Below are 19,885 nucleotides of genomic sequence, written 5' to 3' on the forward strand. Positions count from 1 at the left end.
CTCGGAAGATCACTTTCAGGATCCTCCTCCTTCTCCTCCTCCTCTGGCCATACACGCTGAAAGGATGACAGGCAAGCAGCATCTGTACCCTCAGCAGTGGGCCAAGCTGTCTCTTCCCCCTCCTCCTCATGCTCCTCCCCCTCCTCCTCCTCCTCAACGCGCTGAGATATAGACATGAGGGTGCTCTGACTATCCAGCGACATACTGTCTTCCCCCACCTCCGTTTCCGAGTGCAAAGCGTCTGCCTTTATGCTTTGCAGGGAACTTCTCAAGAGGCATAGCAGAGGAATGGTGACGCTAATGATTGCAGCATCCCCCGCTCAGCATCTGGGTATACTCCTCAAAGTTTCCAAGGACCTGGCAGATGGCTGCCAACCAGGCCCACTCTTCTGTAAATAATTGAGGAGGCTGACTCCCACTACGCCGCCCATGTTGGAGTTGGTATTCCGCAATAGCTCTACGCTGCTCATAGAGCCTGGCCAACATGTGGAGCGTAGAGTTCCACTGTGTGGGCACGTCGCACAGCAATCGGTGCACTGGCAGATGAAACCGATGTTGCAGGGTCCGCAGGGTGGCAGCGTCCGTCTTGGAGTTGCGGAACTGTACGCTGACCCGGCGCACCTTTCCGAGCAGGTATGACAAGCGTGAGTAGCTTTTCAGAAAGCGCTGAACCACCAAATTAAAGACATGGGCCAGGCATGGCACGTGCGTGAGGCTGCCGAGCTGTAGAGCCGCCACCAGGTTACGGCCGTTGTCACACACGACCATGCCCGGTTGGAGGCTCAGCGGCGAAAGCCAACAGTCGGTCTGCTCTGTCAGACCCTGCAGCAGTTCGTGGGCCGTGTGCCTCTTCTCTCCTAAGCTGAGTAGTTTCAGCAAAGCCTGCTGGCGCTTGCCCACCGCAGTGCTGCCATGCCGCGCGACACCGACTGCTGGCGACGTGCTGCTGCTGACACATCTTGATTGCGAGACAGAGGTTGCGTAGGAGGAGGAGGAGGAGGGTGGTTTAGTGGAGGAAGCATACACCGCCACAGATACCAGCACCGAGCTGGGGCCCGCAATTCTGGAGGTAGGTAGGACGTGAGCGGTCCCAGGCTCTGACTCGGTCCCAGCCTCCACTAAATTCACCCAATGTGCCGTCAGGGAGATATAGTGGCCCTGCCCGCCTGTGCTTGTCCACGTGTCTGTTGTTAAGTGGACCTTGGCAGTAACCGCGTTGGTGAGGGCGCGTACAATGTTGCGGGAGACGTGGTCGTGCAGGCCTGGGACGGCACATCGGGAAAAATAGTGGCGACTGGAAACCGAATAGCGCGGGGCCGCCGCCGCCATCATGCTTTTGAAAGCCTCCGTTTCCACAAGCCTACGGCAGCACCTCCAGGCTGATCAATTTGGCTATGTGCACGTTTAACGCTTGAGCGTGCGGGTGCGTGGCGGCGTACTTGCGCTCGCGCTCAAACAGTGGCGCTAGCGACGTCTGGACGCTGCGCTGAGAGACATTGCTGGATGGGGCCGAGGACAGCGGAGGTGAGGGTGTGGGTGCAGGCCAGGAGACGGTAGTGCCTGTGTCCTGAGAGGGGTGTTGGATCTCAGTGGCAGGTTGGGGCACAGGGGGAGAGGCAGTGGTGCAAACCGGAGGCGTTGAACGGCCTTCGTCCCACCTTGTGGGGTGCTTGGCCATCATATGCCTGCACATGCTGGTGGTGGTGGCTCCCCAGCTGATCTTGGTGCGACAAAGGTTGCACACCACTGTTCGTTGGTCGTCAGGCGTCTTTGTGAAAAACTGCCACACCGTAGAGCACCTTGACCTCTGCAGGGTGGCATGGCGCGAGGGGGCGGTTTGGGAAACAGTTGGTGGATTATTCGGTCTGGCCCTGCCTCTACCCCTGGCCACCCAACTGGCTGGGCCTGTGCCCACACCCTGACTTGGGCCTCCGCGTCCTCGCCCGCGTCCACGTCCTCTAGGCCTACCCCTACCTCTCAGCATGCTGTATTACCAGTAGTGCAGAAACAGAACGCTGTAATTAAATGTGCCGCTTATTGGCCTGTGGTTGGAGGCTGACTTCGCTTACGGAACGCCAGGAAATAATTTTGCGCAAGCCTGCTGTAACACTTAGCTGGCTGCGTATGACTTTGGAGAACTATTACACCCAGCAGAGACCCAGAACACTGAGGACAGTCACAGGCAGCCCAAATAGATTTTTTTTCCCCAAATGTATTTGCAAAGGCCCACTGCCTATATTCAATCAATAATCAATATGTCTTCTGTCCCTGCCTAAGCGCTTCTGGCCCTGGAGTATGTCAAAGAACTGCAGAGTGTTGCACTGTGGACTGCAATACAGCGGTGATTTCACAGCCCAGACAGAGCCAGGAAATAATTTTGCGCAAGCCTGCTGTAACACTTAGCTGGCTGCGTATGAATTTGGAGAACTACTACACCCAGCAGAGACCCAGAACACTGAGGACACTCACAGGCAGCCCAAATAGATTTTTTTCCCCAAATTTTTTTTGCAAAGGCCCACTGCCTATATTCAATCAATATGTCTTCTGTCCCTGCCTAAGCACTTCTGGCCCTGGAGTATTACTGCAGGGCGCAATGCTCTGCACGGCCGATATACCAAAAAAAAAAATGTGCAACACTGCAAAAAGCAGCCTCCACAGTACTGCACACGGTTAGATGTGGCCCTAAGAAGGACCGTTGGGGTTCTTGAAACCTAAAATACTCCTAACACTCTCCCTATAGCAGCTCCGGCACCAGCAGCACTTTCCCTGAACTATGTCAGAATGCATCTGTGGCGAGCCGCGGGAGGGGCCGATTTTTATACTCGGGTGACACCTGATCTCGCCAGCCACTCACTGTAGGGGGGTGGTATAGGGCTTGAACGTCGCAGGGGGAAGTTGTAATGCCTTCTCTGTCTTTCTATTGGCCAGAAAAGCGCGCTAACGTCTCAGAGATGAAAGTGAAAGTAACCCGAACATCGCGTGGTACTAATTACGAGTAATGAGCATCTCGAACACGCTAATACTCGAACGAGTATCAAGCTCGGACGAGTACGTTCGCTCATCTCTACCTGTGATACATTTAAGGTAGCTATTCGGGCGGACAAAATACCTTCTGGTCAACATAAAGGATGTTTTAATGCGTCAACAAGTGATGAAGTAGCTATTGCTATCACTGGCAATTATTTTGGAAAAATACAATAGTCAGTTGCAGCGAGTGGCTGCAGGACCCTCTCATTTTTTGCCATGGAGAGGATGGCTTGTGTTGACGGACAGCAGCTTCTGCCGGCGTTCCGGAGGAGTCTTATCCCATGCCTCGCAGCCGCCAGCCTCAGGTTTGTGAGGTGCAGCCACCGTCTCGTCGCTTCAAGATCTTCTGGATGTCTTCTGAAATCAGTAAATCTTCCAAAACTTCTCTTCCCTGCTTCATGTAGTGTTTATAGCATTTAGCGGAAGCGCTGGACACGTTTTGGACACCCGATCCTTCTTCAGCAGCCGGACTCATACAAATCACTTACAAATTTATTACAACATAATAAATCCCCCTGGTTAACCCCTTCCTGCTCCGGGGCTTATATGTACACGCTAGGAGAGAAGGCATTCCTGTAAATTGACGAACAGTTACATCCTATAGATGGTGCGGGCAGAGAAGTTGAGCGCCCATCATCTAACTGCTGGCCTACCGCTGCAACAGCAGCATCTAAAAGGTTCACAGAGGGAGAACCATGTAAATGTGGAGGGACAATGGGTTGCCATGGCAAATAAATGCGTCAATAGCGTTGGGGTCTGTGATCACTAGGATAAGCTATGATGCATTGCAGTACAGCAGTGTATTATCAGAGCGATCATAGCCTCACCGGTTCAGTTTCCCTCCAGGGACATAAATATATATGTATATATATATTAATTTTGGTATCATCATAATTGTACAAGTCTGCAGAAAAAAGTTATCATGTCATTTATGCTGCATGATTAACTCCTACACATACGGTTCCGCCCCTCCATCTCGTATGGGAAAGATCATTGTACAAATTGTTAAACAGCATGTCTGCAAGTACTTGGATAAGAATGGAGTAATTACCAGAGCCAGCATGGGTTTGTAACAAGCAAGTCATGTCAGTCAAATCTAATATCTTTCTATGACAGAATCACCGACTGGGTTGATCAGGGAAATGCAGTGGATATAGTATATCTTGACTTTAGTAAAGCATTTGACAAAGTATCTCATACCATACTCATTGAAAAAATGACCAAACATGGGATTGACAAGGCAACAGTTAGGTGGATTCAGAACAGGCTACATGATTCCACTCAAAGAGAAGTCATAAATGCCTACGCATTCAAGTGGAAGAATATTTTGAGTCGGGTATCACAAGACTGTGTCCTAGGCCCAGTGTTCAAGATTTTTATTAATGATTTAGATAAGGGAATTGAGGGAAAAACCTATTGAGTTTTCAAACGACACAAAGGCAGGAACAATGGCTTAACATTGGAGGAGACAGGATTCAAAAAAATCTGGACAAACTTTAACAGTGGGTGGCGACTTACAGAATGGTATTTAACAGGGAGAAATGCAAAGTCCTACATCTGAGAAACATGAAAACAAAAAACATACAGCATAGGAGGAGTTGGGCTAAGCAGCAGCACATGTGAAAAGGACTAAGGTATACTAATAGATCATAGGCTGAACATGAGTCAATAATGTGATGCAGCAGCCAAAAAGGCAAACACATTTCTGGGATGAATTAAGAGAAGCATAGAGTCTAGATCACGTGAGGTCATTATCCCCTCTACTTATTTGGACCTCATCTGGAATACTCTGTCCAGTTTTTGGCACCACAATTTTAAAAAGACATCAGCAAACTGGAGCAAATTCAAAGAAGTCACCAAGATGGTGAGCGGTCTGCAAATCATGTCCTACGAGGAATGGTTAAAGGACCCGGGAGTATTTAGCTTGCAAAAAAGAAGGTTGAGTGGAGACTTAATAGCTGTCTACAAATATCTGAAGGGCTGTCACAGTGCAGAGGGATCAGCTATATTCGCATCTGCACAAGGAAAGAGTAGAAGCAATGGGACGAAACTGAAAAGGAGGAGACACAGATTAGATATAAAAAAAGAGTTTCTTAAGTGAGGGTAATTAATCCAAGAGAAAAACAAATACTCAGCAGCATATTCTCCCATAACGAAAAGACAAGCAGCTTCGTTTTGACCTCCACCGTCTTTTTCAAGCTTGATCACATGACCAGGTGTCTACGCAGAGACCTGCATACACTGAGCGTAGAGACCGGGTCATGTGATCCCTTTTCTCCTCCCACACGGGTGACTGATCAGATGATAGTGTCATCATCGCAGGTCATGTAGGCACAGATTACTCCCATGTCCCCTGTCTGGCTCTGCAGTTGGAGTTTTGGGGCTCCCAGCTTCTTATAGTGTAGACACCAGGGAGGCGGCAGGAGATTATTGACCATGTAACGCTACTTTGGGAAGTTTGGAAACAAACAAAATTGAAAAAGAAAAAGTTCAAGCACTCTAGAGGTTGCGTAGATGACTTATGTCCAAAAGAAGGTAGCATGCAGAGAAAAGCAATGGCACTTATGTAGAGATGAGTGAACCTGCTAGAAAAGCAATGGCACTTATGTAGAGATGAGCGAACCTACTCGGCCATGCCCCTTTTTCGCCCGAGCACCGCAATTTTCGAGTACTTCCGTACTCGGGCGAAAAGATTCGGGGGGCACCGTGGGTGAGTGGGGGGTTGCAGCGGGGAGTGGGGGGGAGAGGGAGAGAGAGAGGGCTCCCCCCTGTTCCCCGCTGCTACACCCCGCTCTGCCACGCCTCCCCCCGGCGCCCCCCGAATCTTTTCACCCGAGTACGGAAGTACTCGAAAATCGCGGTGCTCGATCGAGTAATTACTCGAAACGAGTAGATTCGCTCATCTCTACACTTATGTTATTTGTGGGGGAGGGGTCCAAGATTGAAAACACCCCCACTTGTGCTTTAAAATAATCACTGGAGAGGATAAGGCCCATGATCCCAAATTGGATACTATTTTATTGCTAGAATATACATACAGAAATAAAAGTCTTGCAACACATTTCGAAGGAGGTTCTCTTTTTATCAAGCGTAAAGGAGAAGGACACTCAATTTATAAAGTACATGGTCTCTCGTCTACTGATTAGTGTGTTTGCAATCTACCTCCAAAATGCTCAACTGGGTGTGTAATTCCTGACAATTTGGGTGTGGCTAAACTCAGAAGGTAGTGATGCTCAATCACATTGCCTGGAGCACAAAAATGGCACTCGATTGGCCAGAAGATCAGAAGAGCAGTCAAATTGTCCCGCCAAAATGACCATTTTGGCACATGGTTTTCCACCATTTCGGCGTGCAAATGCCAAAAGAGTGCCGCTATCTGCATCGCTGGAGCGCACGTTCTTGTTGTCCAGCATCTAGAAATGGTTGGTGGATCAACAGTGTTACATTGCCCATATGAAAATTATAAGACTAAATTAAAAAATCATAATATGACTAAAGAAATAGGACTTAATTCACCATAAATACATAGAGGGACATAAAAATATATAAACAGTTAAGTTTTTTGTTTTTTTTCAATAGCATGTTACTGGATTGTAGGTGGGATTATGGTGAGAATACACTGTAATGTATAAACTGAGTAACTAAATAGATAAATGAGTGTGGTGAAGAATATATGGCCGACATATGTGATGGAAACAGGAGGGGTTGAACCAGAGATTCACACAGACCGCCCAGGGGGGTAACGAGATTAGCGCCGTTTGGGTTGTTTAAAAATGGGTTGTTGAAATTTAAAATAATGAATAATAGTAAGAAATAAATTAAAATAGGTGGTCTGCTTAAAGTTTGAATATAAATCATTTTGACATTAGCTCAAAATGCAAGATGTTGGTTATTACACCACATGGTAGAAAAGCTCTTGAACAGGAAGACATTTCTATTAAAACATTGAAATAAAAATTATATAGATTAAACCAAAACATAAAGTAAATATGAAGTTATTTATCGTAAAAAGGTAACCCGAAATTTAAAACCTCAAAATTTTGTGCGCCTATGTGCGCAAAAAAATACACTCCACGGATGTACAAAATGCGCGTGACCGAAGCCCCGTGCATTTTTAGACATGTGAGCAAAAAAGTGTGTGGAGCAGCTGTGCTTGTAGAAGCGCAGCTGCTTCATGAAGGTCCCCCCATCACTGAACACTGTGACAGCACTGTCAAAGTGTTCAGTGATGATGGGACTCCTTGCAGGGATGAAAGAATCCCCTGCAACAGCTGTGACAGCTTTGGCAGAGGAGCGCGATACCATCCAATTGCTTTCAATGGGACCGGCGCTGCTGCTGCCCCATAGAAGGCAATGAGATGAAGGCAACCCCTGCTGCAATTCATTTTCAGGATGGGGGTTCTTGAAATATAAGCCCTACCCTAAAAATAATCCCTAGCTGTGAAAAAAATAAATAAATGAACCCACCTAGAAGCAATGTCTGGCTCTTCTCCCCATCCCTAGAAATCTTCATCTGCCTTCTGGTGGCCAGGTATTGAAAAATCTCCGCCTCCATAAAGTGCTGCCTCTAATCAGAGGCAGCACTCAGCCATTCATTGAATGACAGCTGAGCAGTGCCTCTGTTTGGTCTGAGCGCTCAGTCAATCAGAGGCAGTGCTCAATGATTCATTGAATTCACAGCTAGGGATGATTTTCGGGATAGGGCTTATATTTCAAGCCCCCCAAAAGAATAATCGCAGCAGGCGTTACTGTCATCCCACTGCTGTCAATGGGGTGGCTGTCAATGGGGTGTCCTCGCTGCAGACCCCTCATCACTGAACACTGTGACAGTGCTGTTACAGTGTTCAGTGATGAGAGGACTCCTCGCGGGGCTTAACAGATTTTGCATTAGGGCCCATATACAGAAAGTTCCCCTCTCCATCTATTATTTCACATGTTACCTGTGGTGGTTTATGTTCTTTGTTCCACTATGTAAACATAGCCCAGGAACTTAATGCTTTTTTTTTCTATCCGCCCTCCAAACAAAGTCCCCTAATCCCCTGTCACTGCTGTCTTTACGCGCAGCACGGACCTTACCGGCACGCATTTAAAGCACGCCTGTCCTATCTTTTGTAGGTACGAGTATTTTGAACCTCTAAAAAAAATGGAAATGTGAGCACTTCATAGGAAACCAATGGTTCTAACAGATGTGATTTTTTTGCGCACATAGGTGCGCAAAAAACAAAATGCTCATCTGACGCAGCCTGAGGTGTAAGTGTTCTCATCCGGAAAATAGAAAACATTTAATTTCTCCTTAATGTCAAAAATTCCCCTTGAGGAATCTTTTCCAGTGGTGTCAAACGCATGTAGGTGGGGTCACTATCATGGTGGCCGAGAAAATGTTTAGAGGCACCATGCTTCGTGAACCCCATCTGGATATTCCAGCAATAGTGGTTTGCTCTAGTTCTCAGCAAGTAGGCAATCCAGCAAGTAAATGTAGGTCAAACCACAATTCATAAAGTCCCTAAGGGGTATTGATTTAATTGTCCTGCATCAATTTCATTCCAGTTATGATAAATGTTTGAGCAACACTTACAACCCCCGTATCCCACACTTAAAGGAGTCTTTTAATGATGGGCCCATGGCTGATCGAATACTGTGGAGAGCGCTCTGTTTGCAATGGTGAAGAGAAGGTTCCAAAATAGCAGCCTATGGTTTCTACGGAAGACCACCGATGGATGTTCTGGAATTTTAGTAACTAAGAGAGGATACCCCCATGGAGTTTCCCACTTTTTGCTCAAAATATTCTTCAATAGGGAATGCTGGGAGTTACATTGGGTTCTAAACTATATTTTTTGTTTAATATAGCCATGTTGATGATAACATAATGTTATGGCTTTTGAAAAGTGGAAATAACCCCCCACCCCCCCCAAAAAAAAAAAATTGTTGATCCCTACTGTATCTTATTGGCTCTATACAGACTGTTGTTTTTCACATCTTGATTTCCCTTCATCATTGAAGCTCCAAGATGATCTGTATTTATTATTAATTCTCGTGATCCCATGTGAGAGAACTTGGGAAGTCAACTGTGTAAGGTTTAGATTTAATGCTTTATACGCAGTGTTCAGTAGTGAGGGGACTCCATTAGGGGATGAAGAAATTAAAAAAATTACAGAAATTACAAAAGTTACATGTGGGGGTGGGGTTGATACAAAAGGTACAGGGAGAGGAGGTGGAGCAAGGGGGAACACAGCAATGTGACGATAATATGTGATATACAGTATTTTTCGGACACAAACGGGGTAGGGGTAATATAGGAGGTCTGGGACAGGAAGTGTACATGATGGGCAAAAGTGGATAGCCATAGGAATAGACAGAGGGCATATTGTGGGGATGGGGGACTAGATCATTGGTATGCTTCGATGAAGAGGTGTGTCTTTAAGGTACATCAGAAGCTCTGTGTGTCAGGGATTGTCCGAATGTTGTGGGGTAGAGCATTCCAGAGGATCGGTGCTGCTGTAGAGGAATCTTGGAGGCGAGCATGTGAAGTTAGAAATAGAGAGGTGTTTAGTCTGAGTGTGTTGGCAGAACGGAGCGCGTGGGTGAGTTATGCATGGACAGGAGGGAAGCGATGTACAGTGCAGCAAATCATGGAGAGATATAACACAGTAGTATATTAGATATTTAATGGGATTTTGTCACAAAAACAAAAATTCTAGCTGCTGGACCCCTCCTTAAATTAATAAAGCATTCTTGCCTCTCCTCAGCCCTGAATGGAAGTTAGTTTACTGCTGCTTCCAATCAGAGGTTGTACTCCTTGCATCAGTGCTAATATTCTGGGTGGTATGATGCCAGGAGTTTGGGACAGTGTTGCTGCAGACTCTGATTGGCTGCAGCAGTCACCCGACTTTCTCCAAGCCGTACAACCCCAGGCCAGTGCTGGGGCAATGGTAGCCATTTACCTGCATTCCAGGGGGCTGACGATTGGTGAGTATAATGTATTTTGTATTTTACGTGGGGTGCAGAAGTTGGTAAAAACAAATTTTTGTGACAACCCCCCTTAAAGGCAAGTTTCAGCTGAGGATATTACGGACACATTTCCTCGTCTGTGATACGGACGTGTGTTCCAGTCCAACCACGAGTTTTACTGACCAGAATTCAAAGCATCATAGGTCCCAATAATCCTCTGAGTTCGGGTCAATAAATCTTGCGGTAAAAATCCCATTATTGTGTTTATCATCTTTAGGGTACACGCACAACGACGTTTTTTCATTCATTTTCAGATCCATTCATTTGATGGGGGTAAATTCACATATACTTTTTTGTTTATTCTGATGAATAGTCCAAGAAAAAAAATAGCAGCATGTCCCGTTCTTGTCCGAATCTCAGCTGATAATAGTACATCACTATGTAGTGTCCCGCACATCGGATGCACATGGGTGGGATGGCCAAGTGTTAACTGATCACTGTTACGTCTGAGAATCTCGCGCACAACTTTTTAAATGTCTGTGCTTATGTATCCTTAGACCGTACTTATATTGGCGCGTGCAAGACTGATCCAATACTGAACTTTTAATCTGCATTCTTACCTGTGAGTGCGATGTGTGTTTTGTGAAAAAAAGGCATCGCTGCACATGAGATTTTCACGTGTGTTAAAATAGCATGTTGTTCAAATAGTAAAATAGAAAAACAGAACATTTACGGTGCACTCGCATAAACACCGTACAGCATGCGATGGTGGTGCAAATTTTTTTTTTGTTATAAAGAAAATAATAAGCAGTATCACCCAAAAATAGGACATTCTGCGATCAGTTCAAGAGAAAAATGGCTCATGTAAATTAACCCATGTAAAATAATGGGCTCTTTTCATGTGCAATTTGTGTGCATCCCGCAACGCACAGAAATCATACTAAAAATCGCCCGTCTAAAAACACGCATATTCATTGCTGTCTTTGAATCAACTATAATACAGAGATTTGCGGGTGGGGGGGTTACATTGTCTTCTCTTCTTCCCTTTCAGGATACTCAGCTGATATCTTCTATAGCAGATCATTTTCCTGATTGACCCGACAAGAATGGAGAGGAACCGGGACAAGATGGCGGAGGGTATATTCACCCTCACCCTAGAGATACTCTTCCGGCTTACAGGAGAGGTGAGAGATTCTGGGGATGACGTCACGTTCCATCATTCTTATCTATGTCAGTCTCTGGTCACATCTACGGCAGAGGATTTACTGCTGATTCATCATAAATTCCAGGAAAATAATAGAGCCGGTTGTTCTGGCAGAATGACGGAAACCCAACAGATCTACTATAAGGCAATTGGAGGTTGTTGGGGGTCATTATTGTCTGTCATCTGACAGAACCAAAACTCTGATCATTTTGTTCTTCTGCTCCGGTGACTGAGTAGAACAACGGAGATGATGAACACAGATGTGAGGAGAATCTTACTAATTGTTGGACATAACTGGAGACATGAAGGACTCCGGGAATGTCTGCAGGGATATTTATGGATGTATCTCCCCATAAACAGGATTACACGGTAGTGAAGAAGACTTCTAGTGACGACTGTCAGGCCCCAGTATCTGATAGATTGGGAAGACCCCTTAGTCCAATCACAGGGCCTCCACCTCACTCCCTGTTACTTGAGGAGATCGATGAACAGAAGATCCTAGAACTCACCAACAAGATGATTGAGCTGCTGACTGGAGAGGTGACGCTGCTGGGAATGCTGGGACATTATTCAGTAACGCTATGGCGGCATAACATGTCTGGGTGATGACAGTATCATTGTGTTGTCAGGTTCCTATAAGGTGTCAGGACGTCACTGTCTATTTCTCCATGGAGGAGTGGGAGTATTTAGAAGGACACCAGGATCTGTACAAGGACGTCATGATGGAGGACCACCAGTCCCCCCCATTACCAGGTAATAGACAGGACTAAATCCACACGGCCTTTATTATTGGTATGTAGAGAATGAAGTCAGTGGTTGTCTGTGTTTTCTGCAGGTAGAATCAGTAAGAGAACAGCAGCGGAGAGGTGTCCCTATCCTTCTCTTTCACAGGATGATCAGGTAGATGGAGAGAAGGTCTCATGAAATCTCTCTGGTCAGTAGGATGGCTGACAAGGTCTTGTGTTCAGTCTAATTATATATTGCACGGAAAATTTTATGAAGTCAAGGTTACTTTAGAGTAACTGAGGAATAAAATGTGTATACACACAGAGGAGCATTAGATTTTTCTCAGGCTGCGTGTACCGATGTCCCTCTGCAGAATATGCCACCCCTCACACTCTCCTCATTTAGGACCTAAAGAATACTTGCGCCAAATTTTACGATTGTACGACAACAGGAAACTACATTACATAGGGATGCACTTACCTTTGCAATTAGCATTGAATAATTGACTTGTGACCCCTTTACTTTCCCTATTTAGGAACTAAAGAATGCTCCTGTCAAAGTTCATGTTTGTATGACACCAGGAAGTTAGAGAATTAGATTTGCTACATTACACAGGGGTGCCAATACTTTTGCACTTAGCATTGCATTTTCAAGTTGTGACCCCCTTTACTTTTTCTATTTAGGACCTAAAGAATGGTCATGCCTAATTTCTTGTTTGTTCGACATCATGAAGTTAGAGAATTAGATTTGGTACATTACACAGGGGTGCCAGTATTTTTGCAATAAGCATTGTAGTTTTAAATTTTGACCCCTATACTTTTACTATATAGGACCTAAAGAATGCTCCTGCCAAATTTCATGTTTGTACGACATCAGAAAGTTAGAGAATTAGATTTGGTACATTGCACAGGTGTGCAAATACATTTGCACTTAGCATTGAATTTTTGAGTTGTGATTCCTTTACGTTTCCTATTTAGGACCTAAAGAATGGTCATGCCGAATTTCATGTTTATGCGACATCGGGAAGTAAGAGAATTACTTAGTCAGTGAGGGCTTTCCCTTTATATGTATACTAACTGATAGGCTCGGCCATGCCCAATTTAATTTGATCCAGGTGTTTACATGTTGTTTGCACGGAAAATTTAATGATGTCAAGGTTAGCTTAGAGTAACCGAGGAATAAAATATGTATACATATAGAGGAGCGTTAGATTCTCCTCAGGCTGCAAGTACCGATGTCCCTCTGCAGAATGTGCCACCACTTCCACTCTCCCCATATAGGACCTAAAGAATGCTTGAGCCAAATTTCACGCTTGTACGACACCGAGAAGTTACATTACATAGGGGTGCACTTACCATGACCCCTTTGATTTTCCTATTTAGGACCTAAAGAATGATCATCCCAAATTTCATGGTTGTATGACATCGGGAAGTTAGAGAACTGGTCAGTGAGTGAGTGAGGGCTTTCACACACACACACATACACACACACATATATATATATACATATATATATATATATATATATATATATATATATATATATATATATATATATAATTGTGTAATGAGAAAGCTGGAGATGGCGGGATTACAGCCAACCACAGACATTAGATCTCTGCATCTTTTCTAGTTCTGGAGACTTCTGGTTGGAATAAAGAAGCAACAGATTGGAGTTATACAGGAGACCTGCAGCTATTTGGCCCAGATCACTACTGCTGTCATGTCATTCCGGCTCCTCATACTAATTAATGACCTTTTCTGGCCATATAAAACCTTCCACACGACTTCTCCAACTGTGTGATGACTTTTACCATATTTATTTCACAGCTTGTGAATCCGGATGAAGATCCGATCCCTATTGATGCTACAGAGACACATGTGAGGGGGGATCAGCCGTGTAAGGAGGGGATTCCTACAGATGACCCCCCAGGTGAGACTACATGTAGAGAAGAGTCTGTGTTGTCAGGGTTTTCTGCTGAATGTTGCCTTATTTAGCCAAAAACAATGTTAAGAATTTTTTTCATAATACGCTGCTCAAACAAAAATTAGGGGACCTTTTAAGTCACATTAGGATTAAAACTATCAGTCCCGCACACAATAGCAGTTTTTAAAAAATCCATATTAACCTCTTGTAGTTTTTGTTAGTACTATTTTAGAATACATACGACTTTTTGATTGCTTTTTATTACATTTTGTCTCTCATTTTTCCATTGATAGGACTGTGTGAGGGCTCGATTTTTGTGGGGTGACCTGTAGTTTGCATTGGTACCATTTTGGGGAACATATAAAACTTTTTGATAGCTTTTCATTATTTTATTTTTTTCTGATGGAGACCTAAGTAGACCTTTATGGATGTAGTAATACCAATTTGTAGATTTTTTTAATTTTACTTTAGATTTTTACAATCCTAATAAAAAAACACTGTTTATTTCTCGACTTTTGCATTGGGAGACACAGTTGAAAACCATGGGTATAGCTACTACCACTATAGGGTGTACACTAAGCAAAAAAAAAAGTGTTAGTTTCTCCTCCCAGCTATACACCTCCTGCAGAAGCCAGCTAATCAGTTTTAGCTCAGAGTCTCGGAGCTCTACTGTCTATGGTAGTTAGGTGAGTATTTTCTCCACTGAGGTAAGTATTCTCTCCTCCCTCTTTTCCTTCCTCTTTCTTTTTACCACCACCACTGCAGCCAACTTTCTTTACTCCACTTCCAACCCACCCACCCACCCAACAAAACCAGTCAACCTATACCAAGCTTCCTAGCAGATGCTCCTTGGGGTGGCATATTCCTGGGGAGTATGAAGATTTCCCTATGAGAGACAGTTGACTAGCCAATAATGTTTCTAAAGCTATTTGTGGTAAGAGTTCTCATCTACCAGAAAACAAAGCCAGTCACGTGTGGTTCTGCACAGAAGAAGAGGCTCCAGATTTGTTTCTTTTGCCGGTCCAAAACAAAACACTCTCCTACAAACTGCGCCCGTCCTGGTGTCCCTGGCCACTATACTCCAAGCCCGCCTATACTAAATCTTCTATGCATATGGCTGTTCAGAACCAAGGCAATCAGAGTGGGGTGACGACTTTTTTTATTCAAGGGGACCTAACTCACTCATGGCTCAGACATCTATGTTCAGAAGGTTATCTATTCGAGCTATGCCATATAGTTTTCTACAAACCCAAAGATTGCTTCTTCAGTTCCAAAATTCCGATCTCTCCTTCATAGTGCAATGCTTTGGCTTATGTGATACACACTTTCTCCTCTAAGGTTGTAATTGTCCCTGTTTCGCCATAAACAGTGCAGGGGGTTATATTCCAATCTCTTCACAAGGAGGACGGCACTGTCCGACCTGTTCTGCATCTGAAGAGATTAAATCAATATGTCAAGGTTCAACAGTTCAGCGTGGAGTTGTTGAGATCTGTCATTGCGCCCATGGGAGTTTCTGTCATCCATTGATATTAAAGGGGTTGTCCCGCGGCAGCAAGTGGGTCTATACACTTCTGTATGGCCATATTAATGCACTTTGTAATGAACATTGTGCATTAATTATGAGCCATACAGAAGTTATCAAAAGTTTTATACTTACCTGCTCCGTTGCTAGCGTCCTCGTCTCCATGGTGCCGACTTATTTTCGGCCTCCGATGGCCAAATTAGCCGCGCTTGCGCAGTCCGGGTCTTCTGCTCTCTTCAATGCAGCCGCTCGTGCAGAATGCCGTCTCCGTGTAGCTCCGCCCCGTCACGTGCCGATTCCAGCCAATCAGGAGGCTGGAATCGGCAATGGAGCGCACAGAAGAGCTGCGGTCCACGGAGGGAGCAGACCCCGGCGGCCATCTTCAGCAGGTGAGTATGAAGACGCCGGACCGCCGGGATTCAGGTAAGCACTCTCCGGTTTGTTTTTTTAACCCCTGCATCGGGGTTGTCTCGCGCCGAACGGGGGGGGGGGGGGGGGGTTAAAAAAAAACAAAAAACCGTTTCTGCGCGGGACAACCCCTGTAAGCAATTCACCTAGTGATTAGTGAAAAGTTTACAAAGTAATAGAGGATGCACTTACTTGGATGAGGAGTTTGCAGGCACCAGTGATCCTCTAGGTTCGCTTTTAATGTAAGAGGCTTTATATCTATTAGTTCCACGCTTGAAAAAGGAGGTGAATCTGTCTATAAACACTCCAAAACACGTTGCACTTCTCTGTGATTCCTGTACTGTTTGTCCAGTGCAGGACAACCTGAATAATGTGTGATACTTTCTTCTTAAAGCTTCTGTGCTCTGTAACCTTACTAGCTGTATGAGCCGTGGATAAGATCAGCAGCTGAGAGCTCCGGCTGTATGTACTAATTAAACGTCAACGCATGGGAAAACACAACAAATAAGCTTATTGGCTAAAATAATTTGTCCATTAGGATGGCTGTCAGTAGATTAGGCGCTCCACAAATTATTGTGGCTCATGTAAATGGGAAAAACCTTTAACAATTTATATGCAAATGTCATAAACTATTAGTATAATTGTAATGTTATATTCAAAAATATTAAAAATTCATTTTATTCTTGCCAGATTACAAAACTAGAAACTCCAAAGGACATCTGATATCAACAGATTATGAAGTGGAAGATCCTGGTATCATACAAGATACAAATGAAAAGCCGGCTATTATCCCAAATATGCCCTCAGCCCTTCACAGCAAAAATCTATCTTCTGATCCTTCTAAACATGTTTCATCTTCTGATTCATTGAAGAATGTTAAACAAAATAAAATTTACGGAACAGATGTTGAACAACAAAGAGTTCACACAGGGGAGAGGCCATATTCATGTTCTGAATGTGGGAAATGTTTTAACCAACAAGCACATCTAGTGATACATCAGAGAATTCATACAGGGGAAAAGCCATATTCATGTTCAGAATGTGGGAAATGTTTTAACCAAAAATCAAATCTTGTGTTACATCAGAGAAATCACACAGGGGAGAAGCCATATTCATGTTCTGAGTGTGGTAAATGTTTTAACCGAAAATCAAATCTTTTGTTACATCAGAGAATTCACACAGGGGAGAAGCCATTTTCATGTTCTGAATGTGGGAAATGTTTTAACAATAAATCAAATCTTGTGTTACATCAGAGAAATCACACAGGGGAGAAGCCATATTCATGTTCTGAGTGTGGGAAACGTTTTAACCAAAAATCAAGTCTTGTGTTACATCAGAGAATTCACACAGGGGAGAATCCACATTCTTGTTCTGAATGTGGGAAATGTTTTAACAAAAAATCAAGTCTTGTTTTACATCAGATAATTCACACAGGAGAGAAGCCATATTCATGTTCTGAATGTGGGAAATGTTTTAAGCTAAAATCAAATCTTGTGTTACATCAGAGAATTCACACGAGGGAAAAGCCCCATTCTTGTTCTGAATGTGGGAAATGTTTTAACAATAAATCAAGTCTTGTTTTACATCAGAGAATTCACACAGGAGAGAAGCCATATTCATGTTCTGAATGTGGGAAATGTTTTAACAAAAAGTCAAGTCTTGTTTTACATCAGAGAATTCACACAGGAGAGAAGCCATATTCATGTTCTGAATGTGGGAAATGTTTTAACAAAAAGTCAAATCTTGTGTTACATCAGAGAATTCACACGAGGGAAAAGCCCCATTCTTGTTCTGAATGTGGAAAATGTTTTAACCAAAAATCAAGTCTTGTTTTACATCAGATAATTCACACAGGGGAGAAGCCATTTTCATGTTCTGAATGTGGGAAATGTTTTAGACAAAAATCACATCTTGCTGTACATGAGAGAACTCACACAGGGGAGAAGACATTTTCATGTTCTGAATGTGGGATATGTTTTAACCGAAAATCAAGTCTTGTGTTACATCAGAGAATTCACACAAGGTAGAGAAGATATTTTTATGTTCTGAATATGGGAAATCTTTTCACACATAAATATGTTCTTATTAAACATTAGAAAAAACACACAGAGGAGAAGCCACATTCATGTTAGGAATATGGGAATTCCCACACAAGGGAAGAAGCCATTTTTATGTTCAGAATGTGGCAAAAAATCCATTTACATGTTTAGATTGTGGTGAATGTTTTATGCATCATTTACATGTTTAGATTGTGGTGAATGTTTTATGCATAAATCAACTGTCGTTACTCATCTGAGAATTCACACAGGGGAGAAGCCATTTTCATGTTGAGAATGTGAGAAATGTTTTGTATTCAAAAGATTTTTATTGAAACTTTAAGGGTAATAGACAAAACACGAATACAATGAGGTATCAAAGATTTAACATATAAGTTGTGATGAAATAAATTGTTTAACTTGTCCTATTGTCTTTTGCCTAATAACAATTGACTCATATTTTCATGTAAACTTAGGAGTAATTTTGTTGGTGACATTTGCCACCTCTCTGTATATACCTCTCAAGTATGAATATACCTGAAGCCCTGCTTAAGATAATCAGAAAGGGCTCGGCCTATGGTGTAACAGCTGGCGCCTGAACAGGGACTAAGTGACCAGAACCTCTGATCCGACTTACTCTCGAACGGACAGAATGCACAGACCCATAATCAGGACCATGCTGGCTGGTAAGAAACTGTTATTCTTATCCCTCATTGTGTCTCTGTGATTCTGTCTGGTCAAAGTTAGGTAAGTATGTTCATTTATATTGAGTGGTTCATTTAAGGTCTAAATTTGGTTCATTTTATATGACAAAGAACCCTGTCAAACAAGCTGTCTCGTTGTCTGGGTTTGAATGAATGTGTAACCCAATGTGTTTGAAGGCCATAATAGTGTCAATAGGTTGAATAATTGTCCTAGTGTGGATATTCTATGATCTAAGTTCCCTAATCTACTGGTAATATGTTCCCTATCCCTGACGAGGGACCGATTGTTTAGGTGGGTCCTGCCCTGTGAAGCCTGAGTTTTTAGGGGCACGCAGAAGAAACACCTGTGTATGTGGTTTAGGTGGGTCCTGCCCTGTGAAGACTGAGTTTTTAGGGTCACGCAGAGGGAACAATTATACTGTAGGACAAGTGTCTGACTTGTGACAAAAATCACTTGCCATAGTAAACATACCCTTCACAGTTAGGATAAATTAAAACATGTAAGCTTTATTGGGTATTTTAAAATAAGAAGACATTCGTGGGCGACAAATAGTTTCTAAAATCCCTCGAGGAGGGGTACAGTGAGTGTATACACACAAAACGACACGTGTACGATAGCAAGAATGTGGGTTGAGAATGTGTGTTTTCACTCAAAGCAAAGAACTATGTTTCGGGGTTGGACAGTACTCCGTAAAATTTTCTGATAGCTCTATAGAATGTTTCTCTGTCACGAATTCAATATGAGAGCTACGTAGGCTATCTGTTAGTATGGTGTACTTCACAACCGATAAAGATAAAAAGATTTCCTCATTGGAGTAAAACCTTTGATGATACTCAATTGTATTGCACTCTAATAAACTTAGTTAGGAAATGTTGTTTTAATGTATAGATTTGAAATTCTTGACTCAACGCGTTTCTCCGCGAGATATTAGCAGTTCATCAGGAGTGTGGACTTTACGGTGAACTCAAATGTTGGTTCGTTGAGAGTATAAAGTATTCACCACATTGATTCATGGAATAGGTTACATAAGACCAGGTCCCGCAAGGTATGCACGGTAGCCGGTCTGGTGTAGCCCAGTTGGTGATGTCTCATATCATAGATGTATGTCCTAGATTTAGATTTTATGCTGATGCATGCTCAAAACATGCATACAGCGTTTGCCACTGGCACAGTTCTTTAGGAGCTTAGTGAAGAGTGCTGCCAACAAAGCCGCCACAAACAATCCTACAAGAGGATACTTTGTCTAGGAGATGCTATAGACAAAGCCCCAATTTTTTTGATGCTTGATTGATTTGTGACGTAAAATGAGGCTACGCGAGCCTTGGATTCGTGGGCTAAGCTTGCCAGATGGAAAATCTAATGGCCCAGAAAACCAATGTGATG

At 43.6% G+C, this 19,885-nt stretch overlaps 1 protein-coding gene across 1 annotated transcript in view; it reads left to right on the forward strand.

The window, feature by feature from the left end:
* Window positions 1-11,440: 11,440 nt before the first annotated feature.
* The window catches only part of LOC136624508 (zinc finger protein 585A-like), a 44,455-nt gene continuing 36,010 nt past the window's right edge, over window positions 11,441-19,885 (forward strand). Inside the window, exons 1-4 of the mRNA XM_066598494.1 lie at window positions 11,441-11,932; window positions 12,015-12,079; window positions 13,735-13,837; window positions 16,452-17,651. Of these exons, the coding sequence (XP_066454591.1) occupies window positions 11,785-11,932; window positions 12,015-12,079; window positions 13,735-13,837; window positions 16,452-17,651 (1,516 nt within the window). The 5' untranslated portion in view covers window positions 11,441-11,784. The remainder of the gene's footprint in view (window positions 11,933-12,014; window positions 12,080-13,734; window positions 13,838-16,451; window positions 17,652-19,885) is intronic.

This window comes from Eleutherodactylus coqui, chromosome 4 (genome assembly GCF_035609145.1).
Source record: "Eleutherodactylus coqui strain aEleCoq1 chromosome 4, aEleCoq1.hap1, whole genome shotgun sequence".
Taxonomy (NCBI): Eukaryota; Metazoa; Chordata; class Amphibia; order Anura; family Eleutherodactylidae; genus Eleutherodactylus; species Eleutherodactylus coqui.